Source organism: Chelon labrosus (assembly GCF_963514085.1).
Source record: "Chelon labrosus genome assembly, chromosome: 6".
NCBI classification, from domain to species: domain Eukaryota; kingdom Metazoa; phylum Chordata; class Actinopteri; order Mugiliformes; family Mugilidae; genus Chelon; species Chelon labrosus.
In genome coordinates, this window is record NC_140342.1 from 16,034,913 (window position 1) to 16,057,091 (window position 22,179).

The 22,179-nt window shown below is 40.3% G+C and overlaps 2 protein-coding genes across 5 annotated transcripts in view; both read left to right on the top strand.

Moving 5' to 3' along the window:
* The first annotated feature begins 888 nt into the window (after positions 1–888).
* mapre2 (microtubule-associated protein, RP/EB family, member 2) lies at positions 889–14,885 on the top strand. 2 transcript variants are annotated; one of them, XM_084546265.1, is made up of 7 exons: positions 889–909; positions 9,653–9,780; positions 10,467–10,612; positions 10,705–10,921; positions 11,054–11,199; positions 13,006–13,161; positions 13,339–14,884. In XM_084546265.1, exons 2-7 carry the CDS (start codon positions 9,660–9,662, stop codon positions 13,435–13,437), a joined length of 885 nt encoding a protein of 294 aa, XP_084402391.1. In that variant the 5' UTR covers positions 889–909; positions 9,653–9,659; the 3' UTR covers positions 13,438–14,884. The 2 variants fall into 2 exon arrangements, with proteins under 2 accessions (XP_084402391.1, XP_084402390.1); XM_084546264.1 differs by lacking the exon at positions 889–909 and adding an exon at positions 7,085–7,302 and having other exon boundaries at positions 13,339–14,885.
* Positions 14,886–15,043: 158 nt separating this feature from the next.
* Positions 15,044–22,179, top strand: part of spidr (scaffold protein involved in DNA repair) — a 37,391-nt gene continuing 30,255 nt past the window's right edge. For 2 of the 3 annotated variants that reach the window (XR_014699111.1, XM_084546403.1), the window contains exons 1-5: positions 15,044–16,063; positions 16,160–16,223; positions 17,386–17,598; positions 18,374–18,516; positions 21,652–21,887. Coding sequence is in view for 2 of the 3 variants with exons in the window: in XM_084546403.1 (XP_084402529.1) it covers positions 15,767–16,063; positions 16,160–16,223; positions 17,386–17,598; positions 18,374–18,516; positions 21,652–21,887 (953 nt within the window). In the remaining variant the exon portion in view is untranslated. The remainder of the gene's footprint in view (positions 16,064–16,159; positions 16,224–17,385; positions 17,599–18,373; positions 18,517–21,651; positions 21,888–22,179) is intronic. The other variant, XM_084546404.1, reaches the window with a different exon arrangement.

Consider the following 22,179-nt stretch of genomic DNA (forward strand, 5'->3'; position numbering starts at 1 on the left):
TGGGTGTTATTACTGTTATTATCAGAACATTTTAAAGGCATGAAGATAGGCTAGTTATTTCAAGATTTAAATGTATTTATATGTACGCCAACACCAAATTTTCCCATAGTATGTTCCTTATCTTCAGCTGCTCCCCGCTGTGTATATATAGCCATGCTATATTTCACATTAAGGCATTTTTGCTCAAAATCTAGCGCATGGCTGCTCCCTGCTGTTAAAAGAGGAGGAGTGCAGTGTATTCATGGCAGAAAATATCAGGTTTATTTAATCTATAATGCAGGCAGCCTACAGTATTTACCTTTACAGTATATTTCAATTAATCCCATCCTGTAATTCACAAATAATAAAAATAAAATAAGGAAGGAAATGGCAATAACACTATTATTTTAGTTACAAACACGTGTAGATTAATAATTTAATCTACATGCAATTTAATCTAAATGCAATAATGACAATGTAAATATCAAAATTAATTACATGTTAGTAGTGATTATAATAATAATAATGTATATCACAATATATATGTATATATAACATTTAGTGTTATATTTTTTGTATTCAGCTGGGATTAATTATGTTGTTTCACTTATATTTTATTTACTGCTTTACAAAGATGTCGATTTTTACACAAAGATTTAAGGAAAAGTGATTTAACACGGAGCGACAAGACAGAGAGCAGTTTGATGTTGTGAATGATCAACGCACCGAGATGCGATTGGTCAAATTCACGACAGATGTCAGCGGCGGACCAATCGGCTGCGACGCCGATGACTCGCCGTCCAATCAGGTGCCAGCTGCGCGTTCATCGTCGTCTTGGGCGAATTGGCGTTTGTGGGTGGGGTGACTCAGCCGGAAAACAGACCCTCTTTTTTTTTTAACACCTTGTAACCTACGGATTGGAGTTTACGGGTGAGTAAGATTTGAATTTTATGAAATTTTTTACTCTGTAGTTTCATTTGAGACGTGCGACGTGATAATAAAACCGGCGGCGTATTTCTGTGGCCGTCACCGGCTCGCACGGTGATGTTAACCCGGGTCAGGGCATATGTCTGCTGTCACTGCTCTGACAAAGTGTTGGCAGCAGCAGAATTAGCTTGCTGTAACTTGGCGGTTAGCTGAACAAGATGTACTATCGTCTCCGCACGTAACAGATGGCTCGATAAAAACCGGTAAAACACTGCCTCTTTAGCTCCGGTATTGTTTGACAGTGTAACAGGCTGCTTTTTTAATCATGGTGTCTTTCATTTCTGTCATGAAGCCGAGTTAGCCTCAGTCACTCACTGAAGCTAGCTGCTCTGTTCCAGAGTTCCTTTAAAAATCTCTGAATTTAAGACTGCTCAGCTTCCCCTCTCATCAGCAACGAGAAGAAGGCGTGAGCAGAGTAGACCAGTCTTAGATTTAGGCTTCGGCTGAAATGATCCTTTCAAAATGGCAAATGAAAACTATTCTTTTCTCTAATGAAGCGTCCCAGATGATTGCTCCACCCTTTACGCTAGATCTGAGGACACCCTCTCATACCTGATTTTCCACCCTTAATATTGAGCCTAACCACTTGGACTTTAAAAGTTGTCCAACCTGCAACTCAGGCCACCAGAGTCCCGCTTGCTGTTATTTGAATGCTGATGTGCAGGGTGCAGCTGCTGCCCCTCACCGTCTAAATTAACAGTGCAAGAGAAAGGGCAGCTCTGTGTCTCCTCCTCTGATGGAACAAGCTTGTGCACAACAGCCCAGTGTTGGATCACTATGGGCCACAGCATTGCCAGTCACTGTAAAGCATCATCCTCCAGCTGTGCAGTAACAACACGTTACTCCACCCTTATAAAATCGACCGCAAGAAACATTAACAGAAAGGCAAAGCAAGCTCTTGCTGTGCTTCTGGCTTATGAAATTAAACTGAGGTTTGCCTCATGCACCCGAGTGGTTATTAGGTCAATGAGTCTCATTGTGACTTAATTTATTGTATGCGAAATTGCAGAGCACACACACAGTGCAATTGCTTACACATTTATCTAAAGCTTAACTGCCTTTTTTTTTTTTTTTTATGAAGCGGACTATGATAGATGTCACTGTTTCTCTAATGTCCATGTAAGGAAATTTTTTTTCTCTTGAGTCTGCCTTCACTACTTCCAATAATACACCGTTTAATAATGTCCCGTAGCGGAAGAACTCCAATCACAATCTACTTTGGGTTTAAGAACTGAGGCGGGCACATAATTTGCCTCACCAATCAGCCATAACATTACAACCACCCGGTCATAATCACTGGCCAAGTGAATGACACCGATTATCTTGTCATCGTGGCGCCCTGTCAGTGGTTGGGATATATTAGTAAGTGAACATTTTGTCCTCAAATGGAAGGATTTGAGTGACGAGGACTATACTGTGGTTGCTAGATGGCTGGGTCAGAGCATCTCCAGAACTGCAGCTCTTGCCGGCGGTTCTCAGTCTGCAGTGGTCAGTAGATGAGTTACTCAAATAGCTGAAAAAGTTAACGTTTGTTCTGATTGAAAGGTGTCAGAGTACAGAGTACATGACAGTTTGTTAACCATAGTAGTGTAATAACCATAGACTGAGCTTATAACTTTTTATAACTTCATAAAGATAGAACCTGACATTCCTTTACCTATAATATCCTTGCTAGCAGGCTCTTCACAGTTGTAAAATCGTTCCTCTATAAGTGCTTCATACTAATGGATCTAATGCACACAGGACTTTGTGAAATCAATATCAGCACCTGAGACAACAGACTCTCAACATTGCGTCTGAAAGCCGGGTAACACGCTAACAGACGTCACCCTTCCTCCCAGCTTTCTCAGATCGTTTCCCTCTCTAAATGTTTGCGACAAAACGTGAATCGTTTTTTTTTTTGTGCTGTGGTTGCAATGTAACTGCACTCTTTGGTTTTTCTATTTTTGACACAAATCCTGTCTTTTTATGAAGTGCAGCAAGGCGGAGAATCCCTCTACTTTTGAAGTAAGCAGCCATGTCCCCAGAGGATGTGTGCCATTCCTGTATTTGCATTGACTTGTGTCATTCTTAGGCTTCACAGTCTGGCCATTCATTTAAACAAGGTCATGCATGCAGGCCCTTCAGATTGGGAAGTGGTAAGTTCATTGCAATGGCAGCCTGGCGATAATGTTGCCGACAGTCTAGCAGCGACAGAGTATGGGATTTACTCTCCATTCGGGGATTTAGTTGCTACCAACATGGACAAACACAGAGTTTCCAGTTTTCCTGCTGTTTCTGAAGTTTGACCACTTTGTGCTTATAATACACTGTGGCTGTCACTTGTCAGTCTGAACGGGCCTTTAGCTTAACTGTAGTGGAAACGTAGCTCTGCATGCTTGTGGTTCTTAGCGGAGACATTTCTAGACGTTTCTCCACAGTTTGGTCCCTTAATGAGATTAGTTCTCGGTCATGCCTTGTGTTTGGCTCTGCAGGAATTTGTGTAAACGCCACTTATGACCCAGAGGAAGAACTACAAAAACAAGCTAAACAAGAACATTATAGATTTTGTACACTGCCTTGATTTATTTCTGTTTTAATTTAAAAAGCACTTCAAAGACTATGACGGTGAATTATCACAAAGGTTTTCAGCTCAGACATTCACATACATCCGCTTTACTGACATTAACAAGCTCTGGTGTTTTTGAATAAATAAGACTGAGTATGTGAATTATGGCCTCAATATGGATTATGCGTCTTCAAAGTAAAGCTTTACTGAAAATTCTGCATCACCGAGTAAAGTCTGTGGATATACTGTACATATGGAGAATGAAAATCCTGCTGATAAGCTGCAACAGGCAAATTAAGGGTTTGGATGCCTTACATTTGATCTAAAATAGTATTCACAACTCAGTAATAAGAACAGTTTTTGTGGGTAAAATTAGATTACGTTCACGTTATTATCTAATCAGAGATCAGGGCTTGTCTGAATGTTCATACCAAGTAGTGACCTCAACTTTGGCCTGATGGTGGCACTAGCGTTTCAGCTAGGGTTTTAAGTAAGCACACAGACTGTGGAGTGAGTATTTGACGTCCTAGCTCCTTTCAAAAGCAGTCATGGACATGTCCAAATACTATTTGATGTTTTGACTGAAGAAAAACCTGGGTGTCTAAGAATAACATTTCAGCTTGGGCTCTGACCAAAAGTCAAAACACTTCCCTTTAGAATATTTTGCCTTGTGAGGCTTAAAGATGAACCCCATATCTCAAAAAATAAAGATGCTGACATGCTGAAAAAGTTCAAAAGATTACAGCCTAAAATGTGAGACGACCTTTAGACTGAGGGTGGTCTGGAGGACGGTCATATCGATCTCAACATCAATACTTGCACGTCTTGCGTTATCAGTGTTTAAGTTTGCATAAAACTTAAAGGAAGAAAAACAACAACACCAAACAACGATTGAGTAAATCAGAAGGAAAAAAATCAAGGCAGTAAAACAGAGTGGCTGAAATGCTAATCCTTTGTCCTGTAGTGTTGGAGACCATGTGGATGGTTTAATGTACTTATTGCATAAAATTCCTGCATAAAACACCATAGCTGTAGCAGGTAGTACATGTGCTAGAGCTGTGCCATCAAACTGACCCTTTGTTGGCATTTTGATTGGTTTGTTGGCCGCCAACCAGAGGGCTCCTGCACTTTGTCAAGCCTTGACTTCCTGTGTGGTACTGTTGCTAGGTTACACAAACAATAGCAAAGCGGTCCATTACCATAGAAATGCATCAAAAACCCATAGTCTTAGCTAGCATAGCATAGTTTTGTTGTTCTTTAAAAAAACGAAAAAACATACAGTCAGTATGTGTGGCGGAATTAGCCATACATGAAAACAGGTGAAAAAGATCAGTAATTTTCCCAATATCTGCCAGTGTTAGCATGGATGCTAACGCTAGCTGTCACACTTCCATGGGAGCTCTGTTATTATAAAAAGTGTTTCTATGAGAATGGACCCCTGCATGGCTATCGTTTGTCTAACCTTCTTGGCCTTTTAGCTAAAATCGAGTGTAGTGTTTCTGCCTTTCGGCTAAAGCTGTGCTCGCCTCCTGTGCAGTTGATATTGGTGGATTGGAGGCAGACCACCGCTCATAACTCCCAACGAATGGATGGGTTAAATAGAGAGTTATGAATTTACCTGTGAGGGTTAAATAAAATAAATTTAAAAAAACAATAAACAGTACCTTAGTTAGATGTTGGGCCCTGTGGTTGGTGGTCAGCAGATCAATCAGGTTTCTATCATCCCTGTTAGATACTGTGACATGCTGGTTCACATAGCTCCCCAGTAGCTTACCATTCTTGATTACTAACCATATAACGTTTAAAATCTCATTTCAGTAGATGACATGTCCACATTTTAAATATTATAAGAGACTGCCTGTGTCACATTCACGGTGGTTGCTCAGCAGTGACGGGAGCCAAACGAAAGCAGCATCACAACAACAGATGTGGAAGCGTAAACCAACGGTAGCTTAGCAACCACGAGGCTGCATTGTTTAAACTTTGAACACAACACCATATGTACTGAGATTCTCTGTTACTACATGTGTAACAGATATTTTAAAATGTTCATTACGTTAATGCAGAACGATTAGTCGGTTAATCAGTTTGTTGGTGTACAGAAAATTAATTAGTTAAACTAAAAATAATAATAATAATGAAAAAAAGGAAGCCAAAATAACTGATTCCACTGTTATAGTCTTTGGGTTGTATGGCATTTAAATGTGTCATTTTGGGCTCTGGATAATAGCAATGCCGTTTTCTAAATTAATTTACACTCGCTTGCCAAAACATTAGGTACACTTTTGAAACTGAATGCTTTCTAATATAACAGTAAATTAAATTTTTAATGTTCAGCTGATGTTGAAACGGTGTCAGAGAGGTGGAAATTCAACCGTATGATCATTTTAGGGAATCTAATTAGTGTTGCTATGAAACTATATTTATATAAATAGATAGATAGATAGATAGATCCTTTAATTATGTATCAGTACAACACAGTACCATTCAATAGTAGTACAAACCATGGCCTCCAAAATGAAAACACAGTTCAATCAGCAGCTCTCTCAGTTATTTTAAACAAATACTGAATACCATAACCATCATGAAGCCAAGGCCTTTTAAAAAAGGCCTTAAGACTCATCTTTTTATAAAAGCCTATGGCTAAAACTGCTATTTTTAATGTCTAGTTTTAAAGTCTTTATGTTGTTTTATGTGCATTGTTGCACTTTGAGGTCATTGCTTTGATGTAAAGTGCGTTATAAATAAAATTTATTATTATTATTATTATTATTATTATTAGTGCAGGACTGTTTTATATGAGAATGAATTTGCTTTCACTCATGCACCTAATTAACTGGCAAGTGAGTGAATTAAAAAATAAATAAAAAAAGAGTTGTCAGATTGATCAAAAATAAAAAAGGTAATCGAACAGTTATTATCTGGTTGATATTATTACTTATTAGGTGCATGTAGTGACATTTGCGATCACAAATAAGTGCCCAGAGTGTGTGCTTTTCCTTTAAAACACTAACAAATGGCTTAAAACGCCAACGTAACACAGTCATTTGTCACATTTAAAATTCTTGAGCAAGTAATTTGAACTTTTGTGTTTTCTGGTGAAATAGTACTTGATTGATTCATATGGTTAGTAATCATTGCTACATCCCATACCATGTGTGGTCATGATTCTCATCAGCACCACTTTGTATCTACCGTGACCTGCCTGCTGTTAACAGTTGTCATGCCAAGCAGCTCTCTGATGATCATGATTACCATGAAGGTGAAACTGGGTGGGCTGCGTTTTCCTTTTTTTTTTGTTTTTAATCTAATCCATTCTTGATTTGGCTTTTGTCTCTGTCGTATTTGATGAATGGCCTCGCAAAAAAGCTGATTGATCCCGGTGCTTTATTTTAAGCACACAAGCGATCAATGTTGATTTTTTGGTGTGTGCTGAAATAGCCCACCGCGAGGGAAGAGGCAGCCAGCCCCATCAGTCAGTCACGTGGTCCGGGACGCAGCGACGTCAGTAGGGCAGAGATTTGTGGAGGAATAAGCAGACAAGAGGGAAAGAGACCCGGAGGTGCGGCACTTTCTCAGCATTTGCATCCTTCCTCTTGTTTTTTTATTTTTCTTTTCCCGGCCAGAGAGAGAACAGAGTATCTGTTCGACATTTTAGAGACCCAAATGCCCGGTCCCACCCAAGCCCTTTCCCCAAATGGAGAGAATAACAACGACATCGTCCCGGACAACGGAACCAACATCATTCCTTACAGGAAAAATACAGTGCGAGGAGAGCGCGCCTACAGGTAAACCAGCGCAATGCCGCATTTAATTTAATGTAAGGAAGGAAAAAGAAAATCATAAAAAAAAAAAAAAAAAACACGCACACCCTGGTGCAGAAAGAAACCTGGCCTCCTCCTCCTCCTCCTCCTTCTCCACCGCCTCCTCCACCGTTTTGCTTTGCACCCATCCGCTATTCCTTCCCTGTTGTCTCACAGTCTCCTGTCATGTTAGCTCCCGACTGTGCGGCGTTAATGGCTCCCGTGTTAGCTCCCTCTCTGTAGCGCCACAAATCAGCGCCGTAATGCTATTTCTGGTGCGCAGTGGCTCGTTTTTGGAGGGTCGAGTCGGTCCAGCTTGTCAAATGACAGGAGCACCCAGAGACGGAGAGCCGCCCCTGCTGCTAGAATATTCCCATCGTGACATGACACTCCTCCGCGGCTACTCATTATTAATCCCCTCAATGTCACGATTAATGTGCGTTTGTGGGCTGTTATTTATTTATTTATTTGTATGTATGGAGCACAAGCTCTGTCCCCATCCCACCGACGTTTGAATTCAGACACCAAGCCCAGCCCTGGTTGTCGGCTGTGCTATCCCTGCCGGGGCTAACAAAGCATGCTAACATACATCCGCTTTGTTGACATGAGATGGGCTGGCCCCAGTTTCCTTCCTTCCTTCCCTCCCAGGGAACCAGTCAGCCGAGGCTCTGCTCCTGCAATGCCGCGATAGCCCCAACTTTACTGCTGGAAGGGTTATTATTATCACTTTTACGCCGCACGCCCCGGTGTCGGCTAGTGGATGATGATTTAGCATGATTTAATCACCACATTGGTCCCTTCTGTAATGCCATTAGAGGGTGTTTTAATGCAGCTGTCCTGATGTCACCTATGAATGAAGCTAGCTGACATGGTCATGCTGCAGCCTTCATTGTAATTTTTTTTGCAGGGGGGATTTTATTATTTGTGCATGATAAATATTATATATACTCCTTTGTTTTACATGTTAATCTTGCAGAACTTGCAATAGATAACAATTGCTGATTGATTTAAATGGCGGGATACACAGTTTATCTTTTGTAGTTTAAAACACTCACCTGCCCAAACATTAGGGACACTACACCCCCCCTTCACGACTGTTAAAATGTTCAGTTTATGTAGTGGTATCAGCTGTATGATCATATTTGGTGGTGGTGTTAACCGGGATTAATTTTTTGTTCTCTCATTTAGCCTGGCCTTGAATAAATGAACTACAACATCATCAACAGTGCCACAAACTACATTCTCCAAAATGAAAAACGCAGTGGACTGTGCCCTCCTCAATTATTTTAAATTTAAATACCATAACCTTCATGAAGCTAAGATTTAGTGCAAGGTTACAGCATTAGAATGAGTTTGTGCCTAATTAACTGGGAAGTGAGTGTATAATTACGGTGCTAGTGTTTGAGATAAACTACGGTGAGCTAGCCACCCACCCAGGTGCAGCCTGTGTGTGGGACACCCTGGGAATAACGCTGCTTGCCTCATTTCTGAAGCGAGTTAACAAATGCAAGTATTGATTGAGTGTCGACGTTATGTGTAACTGCTTAATCTGCAGTTCAGGGATCAAAGTTTGAGTTTCCTTACATATTTTTTGCGAACATTGTATGCTTTTGGTATGTAGGTTTGAATACTGTGCTAACCCCCCGTGCAAGTGGGCCAGGTGCCTCGGGGCCCTGAAAGCCACACTTTTGCAACCAGATTAAACTGCAGCAGTTTTTTTTTTTTTTGATCAGTCTTGGTGTCTTGTGCGTACAGGCTCTGCTGCAACACAAATGGAAAGTTTGCTTTCAAAGGGAACACAAAATTCACGTACAAAATGAATCATTGAATGTGACAGTTTCTCAAAGGATGCCCTGATGTGTATTGTTAGATTTGTGGCCAGCATGCACTACAAGGTTATTTCTTTACCGTTATGCTACGTTTCAGTGCTTTGGATGTAGTTTGATTAGGATTAACTTGTTGTGAAGATAATATACTGAGATAACTTAGACTAGTTCAGCCTCTAAAATGAAACCGTGCTCGTATTGGATCTACCCTACTTTGTGCTATAGTTTGTGACAGGGAGGCTCTGTGAAGAATATAAGGTACAGTATAGAGAGTGGATACCAGTACTGGCCACATGCAGGAGCAAACAGTAGTATGTTGTAAATTCTTTGTCCTTGTGGATAAATCCTAAAGATCATTTCATGATGTGAAGTATGATGCAGTCGTACCATGTTTCTAAAATTACTACGCTTTTAATATATAGACACAAAAGTTTAATGGCTACTAGTTCTTCTGAAATCTTAATGCATTGCTTCTGTTTTTGAGTGTTGTTATTTTTTTTCTGTTGCAGCTGGGGGATGGCGGTCAACGTATATTCTACCTCAATAACCCAGGAGACTATGAGCAGGCATGACATTACTGCCTGGGTTAATGATATTCTCTGTCTAAACTATACGAAAGTGGAGCAGCTCTCCTCAGGTGAGAACGGACTGACCCTTTAATAAATGCCCTCCTCTCTCTCTTTCTTCCTCTCCCCCTCCTATACCGCATCATGTCTGTTTGGGATGGAAAGCACGTTTTCAGAGATTACATCGTTGCCCGTAAAAGCATGGAGGAGTAATTTTCTGCGTAAACTACCGGTTGAAGCAACCTGTAGAAACGTGCTCACCTCTCGTCAGCAGAGAGTCGTCTATAAATAAACTTGTAGCCGGCCGCGCTCTCCCGCTGTGACCATGTAATCCAATTTCAATCACTCTCGGCCTACACAAACACATGCACTGCCCCCCTGTTCTTAAGGTGTAGGCTAATTGTTTGATGTGGATTACTCATGTGCAGCCTAGATGGGTTTAGAAAATCAAAAGGTTTATCAAAGCTTTAGCTTGGATTGAGCTGTGGCCTCATTTCAAATGGATAAAGGCCCAAATAGGCTTCAGTTAATATTAGCCACATTACAAAGAAAGTTAATTGTTATTTTTTTCTTTTTAAGGAAATAGTGTCAGTGATCTGGACATGAAAAAAGCTCCCAGACAGTTTGTTCTTTTAGGGGATTTTTATCACGCTAACACAGACATGCTGGACTGCATCTGGATGGCATTTTTGTTGCAAGTCTTCTATGTCTCATGCCAGCGCTTATGTACCTAACTGAGTTTCTGTTCCTTCTACAGGAGCAGCCTATTGCCAGTTCATGGATCTGCTCTTCCCTGGCTGCATTAGTCTTAAGAAGGTCAAGTTTCAAGCTAAATTGGAGCACGAGTACATTCACAATTTCAAACTGTTGCAGGCATCCTTCAAAAGGATGAATGTGGACAAGGTGGGTTACCTACCCGTTACTTAATTCTGAATCGCTGCTCGCCTGTTCCTTATAATTTTCCTTTTGTTTTTTTTGTTTTTTATTTAATCCAGATTATTCCTGTGGAGAAGCTGGTTAAAGGCAGATTTCAGGACAATCTTGATTTCATCCAGTGGTTTAAGAAATTTTTTGATGCCAATTACGACGGTAAAGAGTATGACCCGGTTGAAGCTAGACAGGGTCAGGATGCCATTCCTCCACCTGACCCTGGTGAGCAAATCTTCAACCTGCCAAAGAAGTCTCACCATGCAGCCAGCTCCCCTACTGCAGGTAAAAAAAAGTGTGAAGGTTATTAACGAGATTGCAAATATTCATGTGCACATCATCGAATCCTGTAGTTATTAGGTATGAATTCTGTTAGGCTGTCCGTCAAGATTATAATAAAACGTTCATCTGCTGCAGGAGCATCAAGATCAAGCTCTACTACCCCCAAGACTGCGACACCGACATCCAGACCCTCGTCAGCCAAAAAGATCCCTACAACTGCATCAACTCCTGCCAAAGGAGAGAAGGAACTGGAAGCACAGGTCACACATCTTACCGAGCAGGTATGTTTAAGAAAAGCAGGTCTCCTTATCTAACTTTGCTATTTTTAAATGATGCTTTCCTCACATGGCGTGCATACTCCCTACCGGCAGTGTTGGTGGTCACCATCGAACCGCAGTGATGGCTTCCACATTTTTTTCCACATCAGCCTACACAGCTGGGTTTCTGTTCTCAGGAAATGCAGCTACTTTTAAACACAGTATATCATTGTTTAGGTTGTTTAATGTCTTGTACCATCAGCTAGCTTCTCACTGAATGTACAGACATAAGTAGTCTAAATAATCATGTGCTTTGGTCACAGGATCAGTTTGTCTGACCTCGATCCGAATAATGAAATTATCTTAGAAGTTGAATCGGGCAACCTTTTCATACCGGTTCTAACTTTAAAACAACAGATCATCAATTGCTTATGAGGAATGACAGGTACCAACTATCGCCGTCTTGGCCGTTCCTGTCTACTTTTATTCAAATATAGGCAAATAGGTGGAGTGTTAGCGTAGCTGATGTGACAAGTTACGCCGAGACAGATAGCTAACGACCTGAGACAGCACCCATCTCTCACTCAAAGTGGCCACATCCTAAATTATGCATAACTTTAAGCCTTAATACAATTTAAAAGGGTTGTATAAGAATCCCTCCCCCCTACAGTTGTGATAAATGGAGAAATTAGCTAAAGACATCAAGAACACGTGTTTAGTTTTAGTAGGGCATTTTAACGTGACTTGCTTTTGAAGCATCTAGTGGTCATTTGTGGAACTGCATGTACGCTTTGGTTTTGTTTGTCCTGTCTGGGTTTTGCTGCTTGTAATTAACAAATTCTTAAACTGTTGGCTATTCTTATACTTGTGGAAGAAAACGAATACAAATATATTACCGGCTTGTCAAAGATCATTCTGTGTTGTTAATGGCTACAAGAAATTATTCCAACTCAAATAAACTGAGGCTTTTAATCCAGCTTGAGCAGTTTTGGACAGAAACATGATTTTGTATTTTACTCCTCTATCCACATACACTACATAAAAGTTTCTGTCAGATCTGCTTCTACTTAATATTTGCCTAGAAGGGGGCATCCAATATTTTTAATATTGTGTATTCTGTATATGCAATGCATTTACATCTGCTTATAGAGATTGTTTTTTACTTTGACAGAGTAAAAATAACCTTTTCCCTGTCATAACCACCGTTGTGATTCACTTGGTTAAAAACGTTCAAAGATGTTAGATGGTCGAGTTTAAAATGTACGTAAATAGTCCAGTAAAATTAGAGGCCATGTGAATATCATCAAGCTGTTTCATCCAGCGGGATTGTGCCAGTCATGCTGCTTACAGTAACTTGGCAGAGCAAACGTAAGATCCGAGCCAAGAATGAAGCTACGATGAAGCGAGTTGGAGCTTGCTTATATAATGTGACCACTGGCTGGAAAAAAAAATTAAAAAATCCAGCAAGCAAGTGAAGGATTTAAGGATCTGAACATTTTTGAAGCAGCAACCTGTAAATGAAGGACAGTTTTTCAAAAGACTAAGTTGATCAATAGATTATCTTCACAATGGGCTCGAATCCATGCACTAATCAATTAAACGACTTAAGGGTGCAGCAGTACTCTGGACTCCTCCCGTTGCCTTCCAAACAACAATCTATGTTAAGTAGGGTGAGTCACCCTGAACTTTAATGCGAAGCTGCTCTTCTGTCTCTTTTCCAGTTGATCCTGTGTCTGCGTATCTTTGACTTTCTGACTGCAACCAAAGTCCAAACAGTTTTGTGTGTTTGACACTGAGGTTTTACGTGTCCTCCGAACATCTTTTGCGCAGGTGAACACGTTAAAGACGGCACTGGAAGGAGTGGAGAAGGAGCGGGACTACTACTTCAGCAAGCTGCGAGAGGTGGAGCTGTTGTGCCAGGAACAGGGTGAAGACAATGCTTTTGCCGATCGGCTGATGGAGGTCCTTTACGCCTCAGACGACCAGGTCAGCCTCCGATATTAAACTGATCTGAACAGTTTGTGTTTGTTCTTGTTGCATGTTTTCCTTGTGAAGAAATCGCGTGGAAAGTGGCGTGTGTGGTTAGAAAGACATCAGAATTCAGTCTTTGTGTGTAATCACATGAGTCTGCCCCAGGCTATAATCCGTGTCCTTTTTCTTTAGGAGCGAGGAGAGCTGGCTGAGGGTGACGGACAGGAAGTGGACCAGCAAGCCCACGAGGAGGTACCAGATGATCAGCAGGAGGAGCAGGACGAATACTGACTGCCATCATCCTTCACCGCAGTTACACCCCCTCTTTTTAAATATGTGAGAACTGTTAAAGGATTTTAATTTTTCCTCATGGTTTTTTTATGTTTTCTCCAAGACTGAGCACATGAAGCAACCTCCTGGATAGAAGCACCATCACGGTTTTTATTTTTTGTATCCCTCTGCTCACTGTTCAGTGTTTTTTGTGACTTTTGGTGAACTGCTGTGGCAGGTTTGTGGTGACGACCTCCGCCAGCATACAAGCTCAGACCATCAAGGAAGTTTGGAAAGGACTGTGTGGGTGGAAAGTCTGTTCAGCTCCTACAGTAGATGTGACGAAATGCTGAAGTTTAGGCAGGTAGCCAGTACCTGTCAGGGCAAGTGTTAACCTCCCAGCTTTCTTTTTTTTTTTTTTGGTTTCCCTTTGTTTTTATTTTGCATAACAACAATATTAATCACAAGAATGCAATAAGCCAAGCCCTGGAAGGGCTCGTAGTAGCTCTTATTTAACCTCCTTCCATGTGTTGCACTGACATTTGACTCTGTATTGGACAATCTGTCCATAGACCCTCACCATATTTATTATTATTATTGTTAAGCCTTAGGAATAGTGCAAGTATCTGCATTGCATCCTCATGAAAGAGGACAATACAGTCAGTGAATTGTGGTTAAAATGTAGTAAATTGCCAACTTACGACTGTTTTTGCAGCTGTCCTCAGAAATTTCAGATAATCAGTGTGCTCAACAACGTGTTACTCACACCATACAAGGTGGTTTAGTGATAGACTTGGTATGCCATAAACATTGGGAAGGAACAGACATTATTGTGGACTAGTCTTATTATGAAGAAACATTTTTTTTAAGTTTTAAACCTCAGCTGGAACTTGTGGTTTGTTCTGACTTTTGGACATTTGTTTCAGTGTTTAGTTTTTTTTGAAAAAACCCACAGGTCTTAGAGACACAAGTGAATTCACTGAACAATTTGTCACACTATATTCCAGTAAGTACAGCGTATACCCTTTCTTAATATTGCATTTACTAAAATTGAACAGGGCAGTGCACCACAATGCTTAAGTCATATATTATTGTGTAAATGAAAAAGGAATGTAAACATGTACTGTCAATAATTAATGAATGGTAAATGTTTTTTTTTTATTATTATTATTTCATGTCCCACTCATTATGCATTCCCCAAAAAACGTGTTGCATGGTTGCATTTTATTTGTGAATAACTTGACCTGCTTTTTACATATTTAATAAAAAACAAACATGTTAAGTGAGCTTTTGTATGTTGAAACTGCTCTTTGAAAGATGTGGAGATTCGGATGGATTTGCTGTAATAAAATACATTTTGAGTCGACGTGGGGTTGTCATGTCCCTCCGAACTGATTATCTGATCGCAGCGTTGGTCATAGGAGGAAGGCCTATGTTTCTTTTCTGTAACTATGACATATATTCATATTTGTAGTAGTGTTGCAGAAGGAAAGAAAGTGAGAAGTTAGCATTTCATTAGATGGCCTGATTTATTTATATTTATATATATATATATATATATATAGAGAGAGAGAGAGAGATGCATTTGCATACAAGTATCTTCATTTTTGTAGTGGTGTTGGAGCTAATATGTGTAGTAAAATGTACTCTATAACAAAATTAACGAGCATTTATAGTAGACTAAAAAGTAGAAACCCCCTGATTGGCTTATTTTGGAGACAGTTCTTGTGTATTTTTACTGTACTAACATATTTAGGACTATTACCATATTAATTTTAAAAGCAGAGCACTACTCCCTCTACTGCTAAAACGCAGCAATGAAAGAGATAAACATGAAGATAACCGACATTTTTAAGTAAACGGCTCCAAAATACCGTAGAAATTTTAAATACTATCGTGCAACATTTATTTATTTCCCAACACCGCAAGTAGACTGAATTTGTTTATGAAAGCGTTACCAAAGTAACGCCGGCCAGTACGTGTCCGGGACACGCTGGTGCATTATGAAACACACCCCTCTCCTGATTGCGCAAGCGCAACAAGTTTGTTCCTCCAGTTGGCTTAATTTGCAAACTGCCGAGCTAGCTAAACACCGGCAAAACTCAACTTCACGAAAATAAATTAGATGAACAAATTTCCTTGCACGGCTCTGTGTGAGCACACGCACTAACGACAGCAGCAACATACATTTTTATTTTATTTTTTGTCTCCATGTCTTCTAGAAAGGTAGGAAATCTGCTAACTGGCAAGCTAACCTGCTAGCCAGTTAACTTCGTTAGCTAGTTAGCTTTAGCAACCCGTGTTACCCAACTGTGCCCGCCCACAGAAGAAAGACGTTTACCTTCCAGCCATGTGTTACCAAATTTATATTTTAGTCATTAATAACAGCACGGATACAGTTTGTAACCCAGTTCTTAAGGTGGACGCTGGTGAGGTCATTACGAAAAGATGGCTTCTTAACCTTAGTTTATCTTTTCTTTTGCAGCGTAAGAAGTACACCAGGGACATCAGGTGTGTCTTCTTCCCGGATGATGTGGAAAGTGGTTTACAAAAAGTGTCGAAGGAGACATCAGCACTGTCCTCCGTGTCCTCCGCAAAGAGTTGGGAGAAGTGCGGGGACAGTTTTCTGGACACTCCTGTGATAAAGGTTGATAAAGAGCATCACGACACGATGGACACTTGTTATATCAGTCACGTCAGTTTGCTCAGACTTTGTTAAAGTTTTTTGATGCTTTCATTGCAGAACCGCCAGTCATCAGGGAGGAAGCTGTCTGCAGTAAGGAGGTTGGCTCAGTCACCTGGTCCAGGTAGGTAATATACTATGGGTTATACACCTATCTGACTTGTAGCACAGGGGCATTAATGATGACTCTATTATATTAATCATGATTGTGTAACTCACATCATTGAACAACCACACACAAAAGCAGGAGCTACAGCTAGTACTGATACACCTGTGCTTCCTTACTGTAACCAGTCAAAATGTCTGCTGTGCAAAAACTCTATTGGTTAAATAATTAAATTGCTTGACACAGTTGTCATAAGCACTGGACAGTATATTAATATTTTTTATGAATAATCTATTTCTGGGTTAATTCCCTGAGCTTTCACCGTTTATTATTATCGTAGTGGCAAAATTTCAGTTTTACTTTTCCTTTCTTCATCAAGCCACTTCCTTCAGCGTGCGCACCAGATGGTTTCTGACTCATTTCCAACCCGTAGATGAACGTAACTCACTCAGACGCGATTGTAGTTCGTCCTTGAATTTTAATCCAACATAAAAGGTCCGTAGTACAAGTCGCATTCGTTTGATGAGGCTCGGACGCGGTAGAAAGCTGTCGGCATCCAAACTGCTCACACTGTCGCAATCACAGCACACAGCTGACTCAGACAAAACCGCACACCTGTCTAATCACTAAGAACAACAACGGACGTGACCAGGCATCAGGCATGTGCAGAAAAATTCATATTAAATGATAAACTATCACAGTCAAGATTAGATTTTAATTCTAAGTGTTCAAATGTTAACTAATATTATGCAAACTTTTGAAAACAACATTTCAACCTTACAGTTTTTCTAAGCATTTTTTACTACCACAACCTTTCATTCTTCTAAGTCATGGTATCGAACCTCAGCATGTTTCAGGCACTTGCCACTGAAAGCTGACTCTGAAAGTGGCTGATTCAAATTTATATTTATAATTTGTGCAACTTGTTTCTTATTTAAATCCATAATGTGCTGCTATTAGGCAACTATGTCTTTGAAAAGAAGAGAGGCAGCTTGTGTTTAGGCAGCAGTTGACATGTTAGTCCTGTTTATATGTCACAAAGCACAAAGCATCGTGTTTTCAAACTGATTCCAAAATTGAAGTGTTAAAGAATTTTAAATGCTGCTCTCTTTTAGACAGTTTTAACAGACACCTCTGTTAAATGATATTGATAATGATATTGTTCTGCTCTGTCTCCCAGTGCAGACCAGTGCCCTTCACTGTGATAAGGACCCGGTGCATATTGCATGGAGCTCCAGTGACTCTGAACACTCTGACAATGAGGCTCAGGAGCAGCCACAGTCCAGAGTTGTTGCACAACAACAGCAGCCGCCTCCGAATCCGAAACCAGGGAAGCTCTCAGCTCCCATTCAGTCTTACACCAGAGCTCTGCACATGCTCACCTCTGATAAAGGTAAAATATGAAGTCTGTTAGGTTATTCTAACAGACTTCATATTGAGCTTCTTATTCTGTGAATTTCAGGTTTTAAAAAGCTGATCTTTTGTTTTTACACTTTAGTTTTGGAATGAATGATCGGGTAGGTTGATTTTGTTTCCTGTGAGCAGTCAGACTAGCTGTTTCCAGACTTTATCCTAAGTTAAGCTGAGATATATAGTGAGTTCAAATAAGATAAGATAAGAGATAAGATAAGATAAGACTTTATTCCTCCCCGTGGGGAAATTAGGGCGTTACAGCGGCAGGAAACAACAGTGCAAGATGCAGAAGATACAAAAAAAATAAAATAGAATAATAATAGAATACGGCAGACAAATATGTTAAGTAAAAAAAATATTTACATATTGCATCAGAGAGATTCACAGTGTCTGGTCTGAGTTGAAACAACCAATTTGGATTGAGGAGTTAAAGTGTTAAAGGAGGATAAATATATATATATGTTGACATTCATGAATATCATGAGTAAAAACAACAACAAACTCCAATAGGAGTTAAATTACCACGTATTTGCAAATAGAAGGTGTGAGTATGAGTATATAGAAATATGGAAATATATACAGAATATAGATATGAATATAGAAATATGAGTATTACTTATAATTGTAAACTATTCCTTTAGCTCAAAGCCCAGTTAGTAGCTTTTGGAGAGTTTTCTGAGGTAAATGGTTGAATTAAGGAATCAACTTTTTCTGCATGATAACAACTGAGCTATATCTATTTGTTTCTTCACCAGACAACTTTCCTGTCATAGACACAGACAGTGATCTGGATGAGTCTGAGGATGATGTCGAAAAGGACAGCGGGCAACAAATCTCAGACTGTGAGTCCGACTCCTGCGATGAAAAGGAAAGAGAGGTTCCGCTTAAATCTGCAAATGTGAGTTAACAACCTTTATTATAATCAGCAGCAAGCAATGCCTCATTAGTATTTGAGGCACAGTGATCTGTAGCAGGAGAGCACAACCGTATAAATGATGGGTGCATTTCCCTTGTTGTGCTTGAAAGTAGTACACCCCAAATGTGTTTTGAGTACACCAAATTGAACTCATCATGTCATCATGAATGTTACGCTGCTTGTGCTCTTTCCCAAATGTTAAACATCTGTATGACAAGGCAGAATTGTCAAGGCTGAAATAAATTTGATTGATGGACACTAGGTGGTGCTATATGCCTCCTTAAGATCTAGCTGTCTGATTCAGACCAGTGCATTTCCCACAATGTTTCTAGTTAACATTTGGCTGCAGTTATCCAAGGAGTGTACATAACTGAGATAAGTAAGTGTCAGTACTTTTCCTGGAGTCCACAGAGACATGCTCACTACAGCACTCTGCAGTCAGTTAAACCTGATGAGAAGCTATAGCAGCAGTGAAAGCATGTGTTTCAGGGTGAAACTATATTTATACTAGTTTTTGTTGATGTTTTTTTATTTATTTTTCATTTCTTTTGATTGTATGCTAAGACTTTATACCACTAGATGGAGTATCGTGTTCATGCTCCGATGTCCTGAGAAGGCCTGCCCAGAACTTTTCTAGTACTTTCTAGATTCAGGTTACGTTCTGTCAAAGTTCACAAGCTGACTTAGTAATAAAACACTGGCTTAACGTGGAGGGACAAGCTGACACTTACCTTATCCAAAGCAGGTTTTATTGACACTGGTAACACATTTATGGTGTGCACCTTTTTTTTTTTTTTTTTTTTGCAAGATCACAGTTTCACACTCTGAAACCCAAATATGCGAAGAATTAAATTGTTTCCGTTTGTGTTATTTATAGAGCACATTGTAGAGCTGCTTCACAGTTGTGGAATGTGCTCCCTTAAGTTACTTGAATATTTTTAAGACAGCTACAATGAATGCTGTCACCTTTTAATTCTGGGAAATTGTGAGAAAGATAAAAAGTAATCTACTGATTAATCTATTACTGGCGATACAATGGTGGTTTTACGGGCACATTTCTCTTGCGGTTTTATTATCGGCGGAGTCAGTCCTTTGTGGACCCTCCTGTGTGCTCTCGAGATCTGGATTGACTGTTCCTTCTCAGAAGTCATTCAGAAGCTGTGTTTGTTAAAGGCAGGTCTGGCATGGAGAGAATGTACAAGGAGTGGTGAAGGTATTGCACTCAGGTTCAAGACCGCACATGGCATTCAGTCTTAACAGCACAAACGTGTAGTTGATCAGCTAGATGTGTCCAAATTACTGAGGTTGTTCATGTGGTTGTTCAGATAGCAGTTTATTAGAAAAACCGTATTTGACCACGTTGGCCCCCTCTTCAAGCAGGCAGTCATCCTTTCTTTCACTCGCCAGATCATTAGGTACACTAGTAAAAATGAATGCTTTCTATTGTAACAGTCACTAGATCTTCGCTTTATGAAGGTTATGGTATTCGGCATTTGTTTAAAGTAACTGAGAGAGCTGTTGATTCAACTATGTTGTCATTTTGGAGGCTGTGGTTTCTAGTGGTATTGAATTGTGCTGCATCGATGCGTGTTTCTATTATTTTGACAACCCCACTTTAATCCGTGGGCTAGGCCAAATGACAGAGACACTTGTGTTGAGTGTTTAACAGCACCTCAAGCTACATCCTCCACATTGATCATACCGTTGAATCACCGCCTTTCGTATGTTGTTTCGACTTAAACTGAACATTATGGCCGTCATGAAGGGGGATTTAGTGGAGGACTGAACAACTCAGTTAAGCACTTTTAGTATGAAGTGATGAAAGTCTTGAGTTTGGAGGCTGTACGTCAAGAGGAAGCTTGTCGACAGATTAACATAACTCCCGCAGACCCAGCTACTTCCTCTTGTCACAGTTTAATTTGCTGCTATCAGCTCTCTGGGGTCAAACGAGATTTAAGATCATGAGGCTGGAGGCTTGTGGTCAGAAACTTCCTAGAAAGGCACCGTCATAATGGTCGTAGTTTTAAAAAATATAATTGCACTGAAATGTATGCATGTGGGCGTTTTGACAGCTTGATTAGAGCATAATTGGCAGTGGAAATGGCCTTTTAGTGTTTTAAATTATTATATGTGCGCTTTAGAAGTGATAAGATTAGAATAACAGAATGTACAAACGCAGTTGGACTTTTTATTTTTCTGCCCAGAAAGCTCGCTTACACACTCCCAACTGTAAATCAAGACCGGATCTAACAGGATGCAGAGTGGGAAGATCCCAATCCAAGGCAGAGTTTAGTCCGCGTAAATGCATGACTGACTGACTTGACATTCGTTTGCCAGATTTCTGTGTTATTGTACTAGCTGCTGGAAGTGGCCAGGCGGAGCTGTGCAGGCGACTTTGCGTTTTCAAAGCCAAAGTGAATGGCCACCTCCCAAATGAAGTGCCCTGCTCGGTCCGACCTCCTTAACATGAGCGTTTGAAGGGTCGACGAACCTCCGCCACACCAGACCTATAGCGGGACTATAAACACTGTTTTACTACTGTTTGTTCAGGAAAACCTGCCGGTGGACGAGTCAGTGTAAAGCTGTGTACTTACAATGCTTTCAGTGCTGGGTGAAAACATTTTTGAGCCGGGTCCAGGAACATAGTGTTCCTTTTTCTCTGTAGCTGGTTAGAGTGTGACGTCTGCTGGCACGCTGCCTAGCAGGGTCAAGTTGATTCAAATAAGAGAGCACATTGGCTGACGGGGCCTGGAATGCTGGTCGTGTCCGCACATGACAGGAACTCAGGTTTCTCGTGGATTTTTCCATGAGAACTGATTCCTTCAGGTGTAGTGAACGGTGAGACAGCAAAAAAGATTGTTTTGTTACCGTATCTTACGGATTAATCAGCCTGACAGTGTGTCAGTGTACCATATCCACCCACCGTATTATTAAGTTCCTTGATTATATTTAATCTATGATGACTCATTATTAATTAACCAACGACTGAATCGTTTTAATTATTTTATATTACCAGATAAACAGTAACATTTTAACTCCAATTTAACACTTTAATGTGTTAATTCAATAATTATATCTTCCCACTGTAAATTTAAACATTATTTTCTCTTTTCCAAGGTGAAAGAGCTGGAGATCTCAGGTTATGTGTCTGACGGAGAGGATATTGGCAGCACGGTGCCCTCGAGCAGACTGGACTCTGAGATCTTCCCGCTCCAAACTGGCGAGGGCAGCAAAAGGTCAGTGAGTGACTGGGTGAGATCTGCACAGGCGATGCTGCAGACGCCTGAGAAAGCGACTGAGAGGCAGTTCAAGACTCCTGAAGACTCGGCCAAAAAGAAAAGAAAGTTTCTAAGGTTTGGATTAAGCTCTTAAAAGTTTCAGGAAGGGTTGTTGTTTTTCCCCCCGAATACACATTCTGCCGTCACACCAGTTCCCAGTAATATTAAAGATTGGGCATTGATTTGACTCTGAGTCACAAAGTCTGATTCGATACAGCTTAATAAATATAGATATATAGAGATATTTCAGTTATGAAAAACATTTTTCACACAGCCAATTTGTGGTTTTTCTACAGTATTTTACCTAGTAGTTTTCACATCTTGACACAATCATGACTTTCTAAATGGCTTTCAGGCCTCAAAGTTG

Excerpts from the sequence above, each read along its gene's own strand:
- mapre2 (XM_084546264.1), top strand. The coding sequence starts at position 7,181 with ATGCCCGGTCCCACCCAAGCCCTTTCCCCAAATGGAGAGAATAACAAC. Across the intron at positions 9,781-10,466 it reads AGTGGAGCAGCTCTCCTCAG|GAGCAGCCTATTGCCAGTTC; the intron begins GTGAGAACGGAC and ends TTCCTTCTACAG. Across the intron at positions 10,922-11,053 it reads AGCCAGCTCCCCTACTGCAG|GAGCATCAAGATCAAGCTCT; the intron begins GTAAAAAAAAGT and ends CATCTGCTGCAG.